The following is a 19,188-nucleotide window of genomic DNA, read 5'->3' on the forward strand; positions in this document are numbered from 1 at the left end:
TTAAAAAAAAAATAATCGTCACCAAGGGTAAAGAACAAAGAGCAGCCTTTAGTGGATGATAATGGTGCACTCCCTCAGCCAATATCAAGTATCTTCAAGTTAATGAAAGAAGTTGGTATTTTTGTAAGTGGGTCAGGGAACAGGGAATGTTAAAAACGACTCAAAGGGGGATGTTACTGGAGTATTTTAGTCACATCAGTCCAGCCTCAGGATCCATACAGGAAAACAATATGCAATATTCAGTAACAGTTTCTAATACATGTACAGTAAGCCTGCTGTCTCACAGGAAGCCACTCAAAGCAAAGTGACCTAAAACTATTCATTTTAAATATGAACTGGAAATCTATATTAACAGGAGGCAGAGAAAAGATAAGCAGTGCATAGTGGGTGACGAAACACTGAGGGAACTTTATCTGCAACCTATATTTAAAATGATGTGGTGACAACTAACGGGTGAATGACAGTTTTTTTTTTTGTTTACTATTGTGAATTTACTACAGTCAAACAATATCAGTGGCTTTTGTTTCCACATATTTGTTTAGAGTACTTGAGCTAATCCTGCGATCACTTCAGAGCTTATGATTGTTGCTATGTCGTTTTTAGGACATTACAGCAGTTTTAGGCAGAATTTGTGATCTGCAAAAATAGTTCAGGCCTATGCGCTAGTTAAAAGTGATGCAATGCACCATTGTGTGTTCCAACCTCAAATATTCCTGCAGAATTTTTACTGTTAGCAAGAGTACATTTGGGGTCAAAATTAGAAAGTTGCACTAGTTAGCTTTGCCCTACCAGTAAATTAAAGTCAGAAACAACAATAAGCAGCCAATGCTAAAAGAATGTAAAGGTGCACTGGTAAAAATGGCACTTGTGTGAATGCAGCATAATAGTTGATGCTTATATATCACTGGATCCTATGCTATTTAAGCATTACACAAAATTTGGCTGGTTTGAAAAATTCTCTCACCGTTTGATCAGTTAGGGGAGGCAGAACAATGGTCTTCTCCATGGTGTTCATGACAAGTTTCCAAAGCTCCTTTAGCACTCGCTTCAAAACCGTCTTCTCACATATCTTTGCAAACAGTGATAAGCTGAGAAAATAAAAAAGAAGAAAAAAAGTTAAAAAAAAAACAAAAAAAAAACAGAGCAGACGTTCAATCTCTCTCTATCTACCCCCATTACTGCAGTTTTAATTCACCCCAAGCCAACAAAATTCCTTATGTGTTGAACTTGGTATGTTGGGGCAGTGAGAACATTTAACATTGATGTTTATGGTGCTGCATTTAGGTAACCTAAATGGACTTGGCAAACATTCATCCTAGATCTGCTACCTTACTCTTGCTTGTAACCTGAATAGAAAGAAAAGGAGATGAATCCCAGTAGGAGGCACACTTGGTGGAAAAAACTCACTTGCTGTCCAGGAAGTCCATGATGGGTTGCAGAACGTTGTCTGCATCCTGAGCCACGCTGCTGCAGGCACTTGCTGGCACGTTGCCGGTGCCTTTCACTTGGCTCAGAATGTCTCCCATCTGCTTCACATTCTCCTCAATGTTGGGCTGGAAACTGGAAATAAACAGACACAGAACAGAAATCATGTTACTGAGAAATGGTAGTTATTGCTAAGACCATCATCAAAAGTTCAAAAACCATCAAAGAACACTATGAAACTATAAGATTTTATATGAATTTTATCCAGGTTACTAACTGATGGTCTCACCTAGTGGCAAAAATCCTGGCCAGGTCATCCAGGACATTGTTGAGTTTTACCTGCAGCTCCTTTAAGATGTCGCTAGCCTCAACATTCAGCTAGAACACAACATTCAATAAGAAAATATTGACATAGGCTGTTGATATCTCCAAATTACTAAAGAAAAAATTGTAGGTTTTAATGCTGACTCACATCCTTGCCTCCCATGGCCTCAAACATCTTCTCCAGCTGTACTCGGAGTTGCTGAATGTTGTTAATTAAAATACAGGGCTGTGGAAATCCAACAGCATATTAATGTTACATGGTAAAAAATATAAAATACCACTGACTGTACATTTCAGCATGTGCTTTCAAAGTAATCAGTCAGCAAATCTCTGAACCCATAATCTAACTTATCACTGAATGAAAGCAGGCAATGGCTTACTGACTACATTCACTTTGCAAGATTAAAAGTGATTGCTAGTCCAAATTAATTAAATTCATAGCCTTAATCCATACCTTTATAGCACCATCTTTTGCATTCTAGAGTTGGAGAAAAAGAAAAAGGTACTTTTAGGAACTTATATGAATAATGGAAGAGAAAACTGTCACAAAGACATGTAAGAAATATACCACTTTTTCCTTGGTGCAGTGGTTAGGGAAGTCTCTGGATATTATGCTGGCATAGGAGAGCAGAACGTTGCTTATTGTCTGTAACAAAAAAGGGCACAAAGACCAATTACGTCTGGAACTACAATAGACTGCATTTACTCATTTGATTGTTTCATAAGAATTACAGGATTTCATCTAAACAATCCAGCTGGTAAAAGACATATCAGTGGCATACTGTATGTGCCATGGAATCAAACAAATAGTAACCAAATAGCTATAATAAAACCACAGAGGTCAGCAAATACAATGTAAGAAGTACTAGTACTCAAACACTAGTCATAAACTTATAGTGTCTTACCGTACAGTTACGTAATAATGCCATGTTAATTAAGCATTATCACATTAGCATATTGCTGAGTGCAGTTTTGATTAATATAAGCACGGCTGTGCCCTCGTGTGTATGATCATATCACAGCCATGCTGATATTCAACATGACAGCATTACCTTGAGTGTAATATTGTTTTTATACAACACAATTTATTATTAAGATCATAACTTGTTTATATCCTTCAATGACTGGCGGAACTACTGTTAGTTAGTGTGCTAATCATACACCTAAAAGTGCAGGGGTTGAAGAAATTTGGAATTAGCCTTGCGTTATAAGCTAGTTAGCCTGCATTTAGTCGTGAATAAAAGAATATAGGTTGTTAAGAGGAGATTCGGGACAATTTAAAACCAATTATTATGGAGATAACGCAATCAGATGTGTTTTCTTACTTAAAGTGTTTCTGTGACTGGTTTTGAATGTGGGTTTTGGCTGTTGCTCTCTCTCCTCAGTACTGCAGACTGTACCGACCCCAACCTACTTTTACCCATGCTGGCGGCTGACAGTTAGTGTAATTAATGGTTATTAGAACACCTGTAATGCAGAATGATATTAAACATCCCAGTGCTGTTACTGTCTATTATCACCACTCAAGGAATGCCTCTTGTCCAATCAGATCGCTCGGTCAGAACTAATTGTTGTATTGCTGTAAGATGCTGATAATTATACACATGTATTAGCATTGTACAAATCAGAGATCTATTAGTAACAGTACTGTTACTCACCTTAGCAAATCGCTTCATGTAGTGGCCCACAATCTGTGGGTCGGGGCACTCCAGCTTTTTAATGATTTCAAAGCTTTGGTTGAGCTGAGAAAAGACATCCACCACTGAACATGAAAAAAGAGCATGTTCTGATGTTTGCTGGTACTGTGGAGATAGATAAAGAAGAGTGAGTGGGAGAGGTTTTACAGGCAGATAGACAGAAAAGGGGCTGGTATTGAGGAGGTGTGACATCTCGAGTGTGCAGCAATGACTTGCAATTGACAAACAGGTGAAGAATGAACTGAGGTACTTTTTTATCTTACTTCCTTCTCTTACTTAAGACATTACAATAAGTTTGTTCACATCAATAAAAACTTAACATTAATTAATTAATTAATTTGTTCATTTATTAATCCATTCACTAAATGTTTGTTCCAAACTTGTATAGAAAGGTCAGCAAAATTCTGACATTATACAGACAATCAATGATCGATGAAGTTCAATAAATAGAATGGGAGTAAAGACAGCTTAGACTTACTCCATCTTTTTTGTCTCTTTCCAGAGCTCCATGCAGAAAGTCTCGAGAAACCTCCTCATTCTCATCCAGCCACTGGATTACAAAAGGTTCGAACCACCTGGAAATGAACAGTTCCTTCAATTCAAATGTCACCTTAATACTGTAGGCGGGTTTGTGCATGCATGCGGGAGGAGATAACGGGAAGAATAGAAGTCACTCACGCTGGATACTCTGGTACTCTGCTCTTGAAGAAAGGGAGGTCTTTGCAGTACTCATTGTAAAGCCATTTCACTTTGAAGTGCAGATTCATGTAATCAGCACTCTTACAGAGGCGGTTCTTTTCATGCTCTGGAGACAAGAGAGGTAAAGAAAATAGCACTTCATTACACACAAGCTGGAGCTGGATATGGAGAGTAAACAGCCACATTGCTGTAGAGCAAGGCAGTGGAAATCAGTACCGGAATTCTATTGCACATGACTATAGCCTTAGGTAAACCTCTGATTAGCTATTCAACACTTCTGCATACAAGTTCTGTATACATGTCTAAATTAATCAGCTAGACACAACACAACTGATATGAACACGACACAACTAAATAAATATCCAGCAGTCTTGGAGTGGGACACATTGATGGCTTATGTGCATGCAGTATATCAGACTTTTTAAAGATTTTTTTCTGGCAAAAGTAATTACAGAAATTGATATATTATAAATAACAAACATGCCAACATCATAGTTATATGCATAGAATTGTTCCCATATTCAGTTTGCACTCATTTTATCTGTTTATAGATAATCATGTTACAAGCAGAATTTTGACTTTTTACTGGAAATAAAATTATGAAAACAAACAAATGCATGCTTCAAGAGGTGAGAAAAAAATGTAAAGGGTGAGAAACACAAAATAAATAATATGCGAATCACAGAGTGAAGAAATGTAAAGGGGTGTAGGGTTAAGGGTCTTGGATCCAACACTGGAGACCTGGTGGTGGTGGGGCTTGAAGGCCGAGCACCAAATCAGCAACCAGCTTTAACCACCTAAGCCACCATTGATAAAGATGAAATACTGTATGATGACTGGCGAAAATCATAGTTGCAGATATGAGACTGAATGTGAGATATGAGACTGAAAGTGCATTTCGGTAAGAAAGTAACTTCATATCCCGCGACCCTGAATACAGGATAAAGCGGTATAGAAGATGAGTGAGTGAGTGAGTGAGTAAGTAACTTCATATGACTTACCCTCCATGGCATACTTCATATCCTGGGCAAACAGATTCCACATGACCTCTGCACTGATCTTTCCTACGTTCAGTTCCTGTGGAAACCTAGGAGGATATTAGAACGTACACTAAGAATGCATTCACATCCTGTCAATATAGCATAAAAGCATTTAAGGAAGACTAAGAAAAACTTATGAGAATGATGTAGTGCAACTGACAAGTGAAGTTGGATATTTTTAGTGAAGATATGTTAATGAACTCACTGGTTAAGGCAAGGAGTATAAGAGTTCTTGTCTTCCTCAATGATCGACACGATTAGGGTGATCAGTTTGGACCAGAAGTCAAGGTTCTTAATGCTTGGCCCCTGTTCTTCGGGAGGAACCTCACCTTTCTTTGACTGTGAAAGAAGAACAATTATAAAATTTAACTTTTAGCATGGAAGCTCAAACTTATTTTTCTACTTAGTTACATACCTCTTGGAAAAATAACCTGACAAATTAATGCTACTAGAGATGATCTTTAGAGAGGCCAACGGTTGCATGGCAGCGAGGAAAATAATGACCATGACAAAGGCCTTTCTAACACGTTTAATTAAGAGTCAACTCTGCAAGACTCTGAGAGGCTGTAAGAGGCTGACATACTAAGGAAGTATAAACAAAACTGTAATCTAGTGGTAAAGTAAATTTGGAGCTGTTTCCTATATACTCAAAACCCTCAGCGGCAATGTGGTTCAAGGATTGAAGCTGTGCCATTAAGTAGCTGCTCACTGGGTCAGTCTGGTACTCGCGGCTGTACAGCTCGTGGCAGTTGTTGAAGATGTACTCATATGTGGAGTTCAGGCAGGCCTTAACACAGTCTTTCACAACCTGACTTGCACGGGGAGGACTCTGTAGCTCTTGGACCTGGGAGACAGAATGCATGCAATTCAGCTGCATTGGCATTATGATAAACAGTTTTCAAAAAAATGTCATCAGTGGGGATGATAAAGTGATGCTGTGCCATGTCAACATTTGTGTGGAGTAAAATACCTTCATTCTGAAGAACGTGATACTGGTGAGTAGGTCCACAGTGGATTTGAGATCCTGAAGCCTCTCAGGACTGCTGGCTGGGAAATTATTCTGTTACATTCATAAGAAAAAAAATGACGTTAATTTTGTGTGAGACCTTGAAAGCTTGATCTCGGGGGAGACAGTTTACTTTTCAAAGCAAAATCCAATCCTTTGGTTATTTAATAATGCTGTCATGTCCATCAGCTTTATTATTATAATCATGCAGCACAGAATTACGCCTGTGGGAACTCTTTATGAGTCCTGTCTGCTGTGGATAAATTACAGTCCTCAGAGACAGGCAAACTGACAGATGAAGAGTGAAAGACAGCCAAACATTGAAACAAAGATTGAGAGAATGAGTTACAGAGACACAAAAAAGACACAATAACAGAATATAACAGGACACAGTACCCTGTACATGGAGAGGTCAATCCTCAAAGAGTTGTGTAGTTGGTCAAGGAGTTTTACAAAGCGTTCTTTCTGTAAAACACATGACCAATAACTGACATTATTCAACAGTTTATTATTTTTGGCCAGGTATTTTTTTCACTAGCTTTTGTGATTTTTGTGAATATTTAAATAACATTTTCATGAAAACAGGCATGAATAAGCCACCCACCCCAAAGTTTGATGCAGCAAAGCGGTCAGAAGCAGAGACATTATTGGTAGCCTGGGTGGTGTGGGCGTAGTATGCATTGATGTTAGCCAGCAGAGTGCTCATCACGGCTGGCACTCCTGGGCACATGTACTTGGATGATAGACAGGCAAAATGTCTAAAAAAAAAAGAGAGAAAAACTCTCACAAATATTGCCTCAAATATTGCTTTGTGCTGCTATTATCTTACATGAACTTATGGCATGAACTTTTAATTGCCTATTAAACTTCTAACTAAAGATATGTTTTTATATTATTATTATTATTATTATTATTATTATTATTATTTATGCTTTAGCTTGAACTCACGTCATGGCTTGATATATAGATTCCACTCCATAACGCATTGCAAACTCATCAACGATTTCCTGTGGTGTCTCTTCAAAGTAGACCTTCCAGGCATCATCACCTTTGGCATCAGGGATCTTTACCACACCATTGTTCTGAAGATCCGTCACATAGTGGAAGAGATTCTACAAGGTGAAAGAGGTGATGTTATCCAAAACCTATTGGCTGCCAAGCAGTAAGCCTTAAAGTTCCTACACATTCCAGTTTGATGGTCAATAACAAATTCTTTTTGCAAAAGACATTTATCTGCATAAAAATCAGTGTCACTGTGTACAAAGAGACTGACTGACCTCATGTAAGCAGGTGTACTGAACATGATAAGGGGCCACTGTTTCCTCTCCCTTGATCTCCACACTGATATGCATTCGGATAGCTCCTGACACCGCAGACTTGTCTGTACGCTTGTCTGACCAGTCCAAGAGAAAGTATGTGTCATTGTCAACCAATGGATATTTCATAACTGTGCAGTGCTATCTTCAATGTTCCCTAAGAGAGTCTTAGCATACTCTGTATTTCTAATAGTGTCCTTAAGCATGTCAAAACAGGGGGGGAATTACTGTAGAATGGTAGTTTATACCGTATATCGGCTAGTCATACTTTATTTGAGATAATGGTATTATGATCTTCACAAACAGACACACAGCAGCTTTAACAACCCTTTTACATTATAAACACATAACTAAGTAACATTAGTTTATCATTTATGGTTGTGGTTATTTCAGTCATTTCCTCAGTCACACCATCATTAGAGTTGTGAAAGTACAGTAGGTCACTGAGAAAGAGAAAACAGGAACTTCTTCACTTACCGAGGTTGTACCATACATCCATTTCTCCGCTCAGAGTGCGAACCTCGATAATAGTCTGCCCCAGAAAGTCATCTGACTCTCGCTTGAACTTTTGCTTAACACGTGATTTGATGTCATCGTCCTCATCCCACACGCGCACCTTTATCCGATCTGAAGAGTTGTGGCACTCACTTGAAAACACATACCAGTCTTACACTTGTGTTCTTTCACCACAATATTTCCACAATAATTTTTATCAATTACAAAGATTAAAATCAATAGAATAATTTAACAGTATATACAACAGGAATTATAACAGATCATTTAAACTTAATGTTGTAATGAGTGCTGCACTTACAAATTGAAGGACTCGTCCCAGACAGGATTGAGGTTGCCATAGATAGTCTTGGTCCTCTTCTTAGTTTTGCCCACTTGTACTGTTACATAAGGATCACTGGAGCCAGTTTTATCCTTGGCCTGCAGGCCCTGAGCACACAGAACTGTGGAGAGCAGTAGATTTATAGTACCGCTATATGTATTATATTATCAATTTAAATGGCTGGGTCAAAGAAATAAAAATGCTACAGTAAAAATATTAATCTTGATTACTTTATTTATATACTTATATAAAATGTATTTTAAAAAATTGTTGTTGTTTTAAGATTATTATAGTCATTCAACATATTAATGCAATTTATTATAATCTGGGTCAGAGAAACTTAGGTTGTTAGCTGTTTCATAACTCGAGTGATGAAACCTGTGAGACCTGTGATGGTTATCCTGCTGACCTGTGATGCTTATCTTGGCTGACCACTTGGACGTTCCATCCAAAACGCTTTGCTTGACCTGCTTCATCTGGGTGACATGAGTAGTTTTGGGGACTCCAAACACATCCTGTATGAGTTCAAAGATCTCCGGCTTGTTTCTCTCACGGATTTTCATGCGATCCTTCAGGACCATGATTATGTTTTGAGTTCGATCCTCAGCGCCGTGCTTAGAGCTCTTCTCTGCTGCTCCTGAAAGAATGGGAAATAAAAAGTCTGAATAAATGTGATTTTAGAAGTAAAGCAAACTAATCAAAACAGCAATGTGCAAACTGAGAAATAGTACTGTTGATTCATTTGTGTGACATAAAATTAGGAAAGAAAAAAAAAAAAACACCTGAGATAAACCAGTGCTATTTTCCCAAAAGAAGACCTTACTCTGTAAACAGTCAGCGTTGAGCAGGTCCTGGCACTTCTCATGGCATTTGACACCACACTCAGTACAGCGCATACCCTGTCGGGCAATACCCCACAACAGTCCCTCACACTCGTAGCAGTAGGTTGGCGTTGTGGCTGTCCACACCTCAAAGTTATGGGGGGTAGTGCAGGAAATGGGATAGATCAGGGCCTGGAGGGTCTTCTTATACACATGACTCTTCTGCATGAGCAGATATGGAGATATAACAAAAAGTGTAAGACAGAAAATGAACCTAGACATAAATGGACAGAGATACAGGAAGTCAGTGTGTGTGTGTGTGTGAGTGTGTGTGTGAGTGTGTGTGTGTGTGTGTGTGTTTGTGTGTATTTCTGTGCTTACCAGCTCCTCATTGTTAAGTGTGCTGGAGGCCATAGCTGATGTGATTCCAGCCTTGCGAGAGTTCTGGACAAGGGACTAAAGCACCGGGCACACAGAAGAACATAATATTCCAACTTTAAGTAGGAATAAATATTTTGCCATAGGAAAATCTCTGTATGCAAATCTTTGTAATAGACTCTGTAATCTCTGTAATCAGACTCACCATTGCCTATTGAAGATCATATTTTGGGCAGGGATGTGAGAAACAAAAAAAAAACACATTAATATGAAGATGCTTGACAAGTTGTTACTTAATTCTGTACCAAAAGTCAGTGCAGTAGAGAAGGAGCCTTTATGAAATGTCATTCTACAGGGAAATCGAAATAGACCGTCTGCTATAAAATAAAGATTAAGTCTGAAAACATGCTTAGTAAAAGCAACCCAGAAAAAGACTCAAGAGAGACAAACAATGAGCAGAGAAAGTACAAAAATGTCTGACTTAAGGGTCTCAGTCTGACTAAAATGATTGTCATTAAAAGCTAAGACAAGATGGTTGTACACCAAACAAGCAGAACTGGAGAGCCAATGCAAATGTGTCTTCTTTGATGAAGTTATTTTTTAAAATTGCTTTACTGTGATCATAACTCTAAGTTTAGATGGTGTACATCAGGAAGAGAGAAACAGACTTAACTCATTGACACAAACGCAGAAGTCGGGAAAAGAAAAAATCTAATCTCTTTCAGTTTTTCAGTGTGTATTGTGTATTGTCTAATTTTACAGGATGGCCCAAAAGTCTGGATCGATAGGCATTTTCTCTATATGAAATCTGATATTTTTCATTTTATTTCAGACCCCAGGATGCCTTTGAAACTAACAACAAAAGATGGAATAGAACCAGAGCTTACACTACTCCACTTTTTTCTTTGAGGTTATCTAAAGTCAGCAGTCTATGGGAGTCACCCCAGAACAATCACTGCACTAAAAAGGAAATCATCGCCACATGTAGCAAGTACAATTCTGATACATTAAGAAATGGTCAATGTTCTTGTAGTCAGCAAATATGAAAGTGCTGCAAAGTCAGAGGTCTTCAATTTGAGCATCTGTTGTAATTTATACTTCAAAATAACCTAATGATGGATCCATCATCCCTGTTTTTATAACATCAGAGAACTATATTTAATAATATTCAATTATTTGTCACATGTACCTTATAGCACAGTGAAATGATTTTGGAAGCTATGTAAGAGCGCAGGGTCCAGGGGATATTGTTTAGTGGTTTGTTTAAATGCAATATTGCGAATCTCAGTCGTGCTTCCATGCTCTTTTTGGACAAAAAATTCTACCCAACCCTTCCAAGACATCGGTACTTGATCAGTCTTCTTCGTATTATGCTGTCATGGATTGAGATGTAGTGCTTCAGGTTTTTTTGCATTGGACATTCTAATCTTGGGGTGAATGTGCTCGGACATCTACTCCTGAAAAGATTGGTAACTGTCTTAATTGCTTTTTACTTATAAATAATCTTTCTCACTTTAAAACAGTAAAGTGCAAATTGTTTGGAAGTGGTTTTATAACCCTTTGCAGATTGATGTGCAGAAAAAACTGCTTCCCTAAGACCGTTGCTTATGCCTTTCCCTCTTGGCAATGTGTTAATACACACCTGAATGCTCCAGACCAGCAACCTGGAGGTCTGCACATCTGCTAATGATCAATTAATCAAGGGCTGATGATTAGCAGCATCTGACTGCAACTTAACCTCTTAACTCTTATGGAAGGGGGTAAATTAAAAAGTTTTTTTGGGTGGGGGTTTAATTTTTGTTAAATACATTTTTAAAAGTTTGGAATCATTGTCCATCTAAGGTTGTATTTAACTAATACTAAGATCCATTCTGATCAGATGATTTCTATTATGTTTTTACACACGCACACACACAAAAGAATAAAAAATATGAAACTTTTTTTAAAAAAGAGGCAGTACTAACTTTTAACTTTAGATCTGCATGTGTAAAATGTTGCTCAAGTGCTCAGATTTCAACTCTGTTACAGCGGAAAGTCTCAAATAATGGCCAAAGCTATGCAAGTGACTCATTGTGCTAGACAGACCGTTATTTGTGATTTATCGAGCTGCTAATATGAGAAGGTGAGACACTGAGCTGTTTATGTGGGAACCTTGGACTGAACAAGAAGGCAGTAATGGTAAATATAACTCACCAAATCTCGAACCAGAGGAATGGCTTTGCGTTTACGCAGGTCTGGCATGCTGTCTATGGTGTACAGAGCTCCTCCAGGACTGAGAAAAGATACAAACAAAAGACATCTGTTAAACTCTGCTAATGAGGCTCTGATGGAGAAGGAGCCTACAAGCTGCCCAATAAGATACATTGAAAATGATCTTTATTAATACATTGCGTGTCCTCTATAATATTATTTTTTTAAGCTCTCATTAATGACGATATTTTAGAAGTTTTATCCAACTGCCCGTGTTATTTTCAGCACTGTGCTGCCTTAGAAAGGCTTCCCTGTTCTTCCCTGTACAATTTCTCCGTTTCACTCACCCTGCTTGTAGAAAGAGTGATGCCAGTCCAGGAGTCTCGCCTCGGGCCTGCAGACAACAACAGAGACTTAGTGTCAGAGTAACGTAATTTTCCACTACATCCATTTGCTAGACCACATTTAATTCTTATTTAGAACACTTTTAAACCCACTGACAGTTGTTTCATTTTGTACGGGTTCCTATTAGAGGAAAAGACCATGTTCTGATCTGTGATAAGAGATAAGCACCTGCAGATATCACTGACGTCATACGAGCCTCTCATTAAAAGTCAGATTCGCAGTGTGATTTTCTCTGTGCCAATCATTTGAGAATAGCTGTAAATCCATCTCTTTAGAAAAAGGCAACAGTTCTCCAACAGCAAGAGGCTTTACCACAGCCTGACACACCCACCTTTCTGAGCGCCCATCCAGCCTTGAGTATTCAGGACAGAGCATGACAATCGCTAGGGCAATTACATTAAACTGAAAAGAAAAGAAAAAAGAAAAGAAAAAAACAATAATGGGGTGAAGGACAAACACACAATGAAGTAAACATAAAATTCAGGAGAAACCTTTTCTATGAAAAAACAATCAATAAAATATTTTTTAAAATGTCAACAGTAAATTAAAAAAATTAAATAAAAATGAAACAGGAAATGAAAACTATCAAGACAAAACATTAGAAAAGACAAACAAATATCTCCACTCTTACTGGGCGATGACATTACACAATACTGCTTTTCCACCGTGGAAAATGAGAACAGGGCAGCAATCTCCCAGACAGTATCAGTGTCAGAGTGCACTCTACTACTACACCATGCTTTTGTATCGGTCTCACTCACCTCCTGCAGCTGTATACGGACTTTGTTGAAGAGTCGCAGCCAATTGGCCTTGGCACGTTCAGCAGGATCCACTGCCTCATCTCGCTTTGCCACGCTGGGAATACAGAGGAGAGGAATGGAAATGATAAATATCACATTACATTTACATTACAACCTGCTTTTACTGTGTTTATTTAACTAAATATGTTCTTGAATGTGATAAAAACAAATCCATGTAATTTATGCCTCCATTTTATAAAAACTGTAACAGGAAATAATCCAAAATACTGTTCTCATAGGACTCATCATGGACAGCCCATGCTTGTAAATACAGTAGGTCCTGACCAACATAACATCCCAACGCCTGAACTTATCAGGGTGGATATGCAGCAGTGTTTATTTCTATGTAGCATGCAATTACAATGACTGGTATTATTACATTATTGGTTTAATGTGTGTGTGTGTTTTTAAATTTTATTTAACCTGTAAGTCTCCAGTGGCTGTAGGCCACTGATTAGCCATCATATTTCTAGGTGGATGCTTGAGAGCAGTCGAATAAGCTACAGTATATTATACAACGGTGTTAAACAGTTAGTTTTAACCAAGTAATCTGATTGGAATAAAGGCATTCCACGAGTGATAATAATGGACAGTAACAGCACTGGGACAGGTAAGTATATACTGTATGTATCACTCTGCATCCTAGGTCTTCTAATAACTGTTAATTACACCGTCGGTGGTCAGCATGGGTAAAAGTAGGTCTATATGGTTTGCCATACTGAGGAGAGAGCGACTGCATGCTGAACAGCACACTCAAAACCAGTTACAGAAGCACTTTCAGCAAGAAAACACATCTGATAATGTTATCCCATCTTTAAAAAAATATATAGAAAATATATATGCTTCAAGGTCAATCCGAATTGTCTCCGAACCAACTGTGTTCTTTTATTTAAGGCAACAAAGCTAACTAGCTTCTAACATAAAATTCCTGATCAACCGCACTACTTAGTGTGACAAAGGTTTGTACACCCTACATAGCAAACTAAATTTCTATTTAACGCTATTTATGATTGAACCCCGGAAACTTGTAAGTTAACAGAGCTGATATTCTTCAGAGGAATAAGTGGAAATACAAAAACAAAAAAAAATAATAATAAGATTTACTGCAATGTCCACCATAACTATGGTTTGTTCTCCTCACATTTTGATGACAGAGTACTGGTAAGAATTTTAAACTATTTTTACCTGTTAATTACACAATTTGTAGGTTAATCAGCTCCGCTAGTTGCAGTTAGTTAGTTCCACCAGTCACGGAGGAATACAGTATGTGTTGGTGGAGCAAAATAATTGGTTAAATAAAAATCGTAACTCTGTTGATAATAATTTGTGTTTGCAGAACAGTTATATAACAGCATTATCATACTCGAGGTTCCTTATTTTGATTTATCTTGCCCAACCCTGTTTAGAATTCGAATTTGACAGTTCACCTTTCTGGAGGTGCTTCCATTTTTTCGGGCAGGGCTTCAGGCAGGTGCTCAGAAACTGGAGGCGCAATCGTAGGCTTTGACTCCTCAGTGGCTCCAACATGTTTTGCTGCAGGTGTGAATGATGGTGCTGCAGGACCTAGGGGCTCCAGATCAGAGGCAGGTGTGATTGATTTGCTGGCAGGTTTGCTGAAGTCTTCAAAGCTCTGCTGCTTCGCCACAGCCTCTGTGAGAGAATCTTTGGGCCGGAATGGAGGTTCAGCCTGTGGGGGCTGATGCTGGTGCATCGATGTCTGCTTTTCCAGAGGTGGCCGACTAAAGCCAGACGTCTCTCGAACTAACGAGGGAGCCACACTGGTTGGTGTGGGTGTATATGGGGGCTCATGCTCCTCACTAAGTGTACCATCAAGAGGATATAAGTCCTCATCCTCTTCGAAACCCATTCCCTCTTCTTCCTCATAGGGGTAATCTCCCTCCTCCTGCTCGTACAAGTCACCATCCTCATCCTCATACAGTGCACCTTCCTCCCCTCCATCTTTGACATAACTACCTTCATCACTATAAACTCCTTGAGGTTCGTCTTGGTCCCAGCCAGGTGATTCTTTACCATAGCTGACTGAGGAGTGGCATGAGTGGTAGGAATCGTTCTCATCATAGAATTCTCCGGAGCCTCGGAAGCATTCGCCATCCTCGCTGAGCTGCGAGCTACCACGGCTCAGGTCACCTGATGAAGCGTATCGACTGGACCCCGTGGGACTGCAGAGAGTGTAAGGAAGTGTTAAACAAGAAAAGAGGAGATGCCAGAAAGAGAATATGGTAACACTGACAAAAATTCTGTAGGGCTGTCAAATTCCTTTTGCATTGCAGGTTTAATTACTTAAAATATTTAGGATTCAAATGCATTTAAATATTACCATCATTTTATTGATAATTCCAGTGCTATTCTGCTTTCACGTCATAGAGAGTACAAGCAAAACCTATGAAATTTTTATCAAAGTAAAGAGCCATTTTTTGGTCATAAAGATTACGAAAATATACTGTTATGTTTTCTTTACTAATAGTTATAAAAACAAATTATGCAGGACACACATATAATCAGCCTGACACTATACTATATGCTGTATGCTCTGTACACGTGGTAATAAACATTCTTTATGTAAAAATAGAGTAATGACATCAGTTAATATTAAATATTGACAATGCTGACATCTGAACAGTGAAATTCACTCTGACAGCCCTAGTGTGTGTGCATTTACAGTATGTAGATGGCCAGTGCGACACAAAGCAAAAGAAATTAAAGTAAAAATGTAACACTAATTTACTAAGCTGTGAAGAAAGCAGATGTCAAAACTCAAATATAGCACAAAAACATACGATTTTGGAGAGCTTTTCCTAACATTAACATCAAAGCAAGATAACAAGATTAAAAGAACAGTCATTAGCAATAACAAATTCATCCAAGTAAGTGAGAGATAGAGAATAAAAATGAAAGAATACACGCACGCACCCCCTCACACTCACTTTTCAAAAAAGCTAAAAGGTTAAAAGAAATTTTAAAAATCCAGGTTTATGTCTGTAAGCAGCTCTCACCTGTCAAGGCTACATTAAAGCTGACCTGAACTCAGCTAACAGGAGGTATCCCTATCGCCTCAGCTTTTTTTTTGGTTGTTTACTTATTTCTATACTGAACAGCATTTTTCTTGTAAGCTGTTCAGTATGCAGGTCTAGCATCTTTTCCCTCCCCTGTAAAGCATCCACACCCAACCACTCCACCTGAAGTCTGCCCAAATGCTTGCTTGAATTTTGTCTATCCCTTTGGCAAAACAAGGTACTACAAAATATTACTCTGACAAATGTAAATGGTGGGGAAATCAGTTGACTTCAATATATAACATCACATGTATAGTTTCATACTACTGAAGTTAACAGTTGGAAGCTTGAAATGGTGTGAGTGTTTAGAGGATGGCCAACTTTAGGGCCCTGTACTACAAAACAAAAGGAAACTGGTGAACACTAAGGAGCAAGTTTTCTGCTTTCTGATCCATACATAAAGTCTCACCAGCTGCCAACTCGGAGCATGGGCTTTTTATTTGCTCTGCAATTACACATGCAATTAGTCTGACATACTGAATCACAGAGGTACCCTCCATCTCTGTCAGGCAAAAGACACGCGAATTGCAGGATACTAGAAAAAAAACACACTCCCGTTTTTTTTTTTTACTGTGTGACATCCTAAGCTGACCTGACACAGCACTACAAACAGCGGCAAGGACCAAAAGCATTCAGTCAGACACATCAAAATAACATGTTATGTTGCATCATTGAGTACACAGAAGTATGTAGAGAACAAAAGATACAGAAATACATATGTATATATAATCAATATAAATAATGCATGTAAAAGAAGAGGGTTGTGCGCATGCATGCAAGCACAGCAAGGACCACAGAACCAGACATGTCCAAATCCACGACATCATTACAGCGGCAGAGAATTACAGGCTGGAGCAGCAGCAGGAAGAGAAGGGTGGAGTGAAGGCGCTACAGAGACCCACCTATCAGAGAGCGAGCGCCTACTGTCTAAGGAGTACTGGCGGCTGGTCCGCCTGCTCGAGCCGGAGGCCGAATCGAGATCACTGCGGCCGTTGGTGGCGGAGTCTAAACTATCATAGCGTCTGGGAGGGGGGAAGGGGAAGGGACAAGGCAGGAAGAGGAGGAGCATAAGTCATGGCTTATTTGCATCTAGCCTTAAATGGACAGCCATAGTAAAACTAACATGATTTAGCCTCCAAATCCAGGTGGTCAGTTCACCAGGCTGCATAAAAGACTCTTCATAAACAGCTTTAGCAAACATTGTGTAGCCATTCATGAATTAAAATGTTACAGAAGGAATTTTAAACCTTTATCTTATAAAGGAGTATGGATTATGAAATGTGCTGATGCGTCCCGACATTCAATGCAACACTAGTTTCCAAAACCGATATTGCTTTAGACAGATAAAACATGGGTTAATGGAACTGACACAAGCTTGCACATATCTCCAGTATTCAGGTCAGAAGGGGTGCCAGTGATACTCCACACCAATTCTATGTACACAATAAATGCTCATCCGAGGACTTGTATCCACCAACCCCTGAATATTCTGAGAAAGTTCAAAAGGATAATGTGAATTCATAGTCATGCATTACAGTTTATCTACTGAACTACAATTTTAATAAATTGTACTAAGCAGAAACAACCTGAGCCTGATGTGATTAAAGCACTTAAAATACGACCATAAACTACAAACACACACACTGGTCATAGTATTCTGTACCTCATAGTTCTCTGGTTATCGTATTCATAGTCTTGCATGTCATCATAACGGGAGCCACGGTGCACATTGCGAATGGGGTACTGGTGCATGGAGGCGTTAGGCTGAGATGTTGTGTAAAAGGGAGGAGGAATGCTGTTGCTCGTCTCACTGCGGTAATCGCTGTCTCTGTCATCCACTGCACTGTCTGGATCATCATCTGTAAGCATGATGTAATGATTTAAACACATGCAGCAGATTTCGATTTCCAAGAGTATATTGTACGTTGTATTGTATGTTGTACATGTAACGTTTGGCTAAAGATGTGAAAAATAATTTTAACAAGACTGTCTCATGCAATTTTTACTTTTTTTAAGAATTAAAGGGGTAGTTTGTAATTTTTGGAAACAATGTAAATCATAATCATGACTTTTAAGAGAAAGAAGCAGATCTTTGCTACAGTTATGGGAGACTGATGATGGCAGTCGCTCAATAGTTCAGGACTGAAATTTCCACAGACAGTTTTGTACCTGAGCCTCCAATAACCAAAGTGGAGTTTATATTGACCAACTTTCCTGTTATACTGAATTAAGGTTGGGGGCGGCGTAACTCACTCGGAGGACAGCGCTATCTACCCCTTCCACTTGCGCAAGCTCACAGTCGCCGCTAATTGCTGTGGAGCTGTGATTAATGTGGGAGCATGAAGTACCTCTCATCCCTCCCCTATGAGAGAACCTCCGGCTGCAAGAGGTTACAGCATCACCCGGGAATCAAACCAGCGATCCCCGGGTGATAGGGCGAGCACTTTACCACTGCGCCACTCGGAGGCCCACTAAGGTTTCTTCTTAGAGATTTTTTCTTGCCACCGTTGCTCTCTGCTTGCTCATCAGGGACAATCTGATAATTACGATTTATACATATTTCCTGACGATTTTCAAAGTGAATTCCATTTTTTTACAAGTTCTGTAAAGCTCCTTTGCAACAACGACCATTGTCAAAAGCGCTATATAAATATAACTGAATTTAATTTAACAGTATGTTATAAAATAGGATTAATATAGAACTACAAACCGTTTAAAATATCATAATGACATGTAACTGTTCTGCTGTATAAAGAAGACTTTAAATAAATACAATAAAATAAATAAATGTTTCTTACTTTGCTGGTCTCCCCATAGACTCCAATTACCTACAATAGAAAAGAGAAAATCAGTTACAGATAGATCACAGAGGTGATGAGCAGGTGGTTCAGAGGATCTTAAAGGCCAAACGTGACATGGGTGTAAACTGGACATCAGAAGGTGAGTATGACCTTGTTGCTGCAGGCAATCTGTGATTGGGTTATACATTTGTTACCATTTACATCTAATCAGAGCTTTCACCCATGAGCTACATGACCATATGAGCTATTCCCCCTTTTCCTCCCCTTTATAACTCAAACTGAAATGTTTACGATAAAACTCCTTTGCTGACTGTAACATCTACATTCTCAAAACACACACTGTACCTGTCAGTCTGATTATGAAGCTTGTGAAATGT

At 38.8% G+C, this 19,188-nt stretch overlaps 1 protein-coding gene across 1 annotated transcript in view; it reads right to left on the bottom strand.

Annotated features, from left to right (window-relative positions):
- The window catches only part of unc13a (unc-13 homolog A (C. elegans)), a 37,987-nt gene that overhangs the window by 16,014 nt on the left and 2,785 nt on the right, over window positions 1–19,188 (bottom strand). The window contains exons 8-37 of the mRNA XM_053513588.1: window positions 18,809–18,838; window positions 17,674–17,869; window positions 16,913–17,032; window positions 14,364–15,116; window positions 12,898–12,991; window positions 12,079–12,125; window positions 11,735–11,813; window positions 9,747–9,752; window positions 9,545–9,619; window positions 9,166–9,385; window positions 8,752–8,979; window positions 8,322–8,463; window positions 7,985–8,154; window positions 7,469–7,584; window positions 7,140–7,303; window positions 6,796–6,949; window positions 6,588–6,656; window positions 6,156–6,245; window positions 5,895–6,029; window positions 5,391–5,524; window positions 5,147–5,232; window positions 4,125–4,251; window positions 3,925–4,021; window positions 3,408–3,551; window positions 2,318–2,395; window positions 2,204–2,227; window positions 1,898–1,975; window positions 1,715–1,803; window positions 1,408–1,560; window positions 965–1,088 (exon numbers count right to left, since the gene is read on the bottom strand). Of these exons, the coding sequence (XP_053369563.1) occupies window positions 965–1,088; window positions 1,408–1,560; window positions 1,715–1,803; window positions 1,898–1,975; window positions 2,204–2,227; window positions 2,318–2,395; window positions 3,408–3,551; window positions 3,925–4,021; window positions 4,125–4,251; window positions 5,147–5,232; window positions 5,391–5,524; window positions 5,895–6,029; window positions 6,156–6,245; window positions 6,588–6,656; window positions 6,796–6,949; window positions 7,140–7,303; window positions 7,469–7,584; window positions 7,985–8,154; window positions 8,322–8,463; window positions 8,752–8,979; window positions 9,166–9,385; window positions 9,545–9,619; window positions 9,747–9,752; window positions 11,735–11,813; window positions 12,079–12,125; window positions 12,898–12,991; window positions 14,364–15,116; window positions 16,913–17,032; window positions 17,674–17,869; window positions 18,809–18,838 (4,022 nt within the window). The remainder of the gene's footprint in view (window positions 1–964; window positions 1,089–1,407; window positions 1,561–1,714; window positions 1,804–1,897; window positions 1,976–2,203; window positions 2,228–2,317; window positions 2,396–3,407; window positions 3,552–3,924; window positions 4,022–4,124; window positions 4,252–5,146; window positions 5,233–5,390; window positions 5,525–5,894; window positions 6,030–6,155; window positions 6,246–6,587; window positions 6,657–6,795; window positions 6,950–7,139; window positions 7,304–7,468; window positions 7,585–7,984; window positions 8,155–8,321; window positions 8,464–8,751; window positions 8,980–9,165; window positions 9,386–9,544; window positions 9,620–9,746; window positions 9,753–11,734; window positions 11,814–12,078; window positions 12,126–12,897; window positions 12,992–14,363; window positions 15,117–16,912; window positions 17,033–17,673; window positions 17,870–18,808; window positions 18,839–19,188) is intronic.

This window comes from Clarias gariepinus, chromosome 15 (assembly GCF_024256425.1).
Source record: "Clarias gariepinus isolate MV-2021 ecotype Netherlands chromosome 15, CGAR_prim_01v2, whole genome shotgun sequence".
In the NCBI taxonomy this organism is placed as follows: Eukaryota; Metazoa; Chordata; class Actinopteri; order Siluriformes; family Clariidae; genus Clarias; species Clarias gariepinus.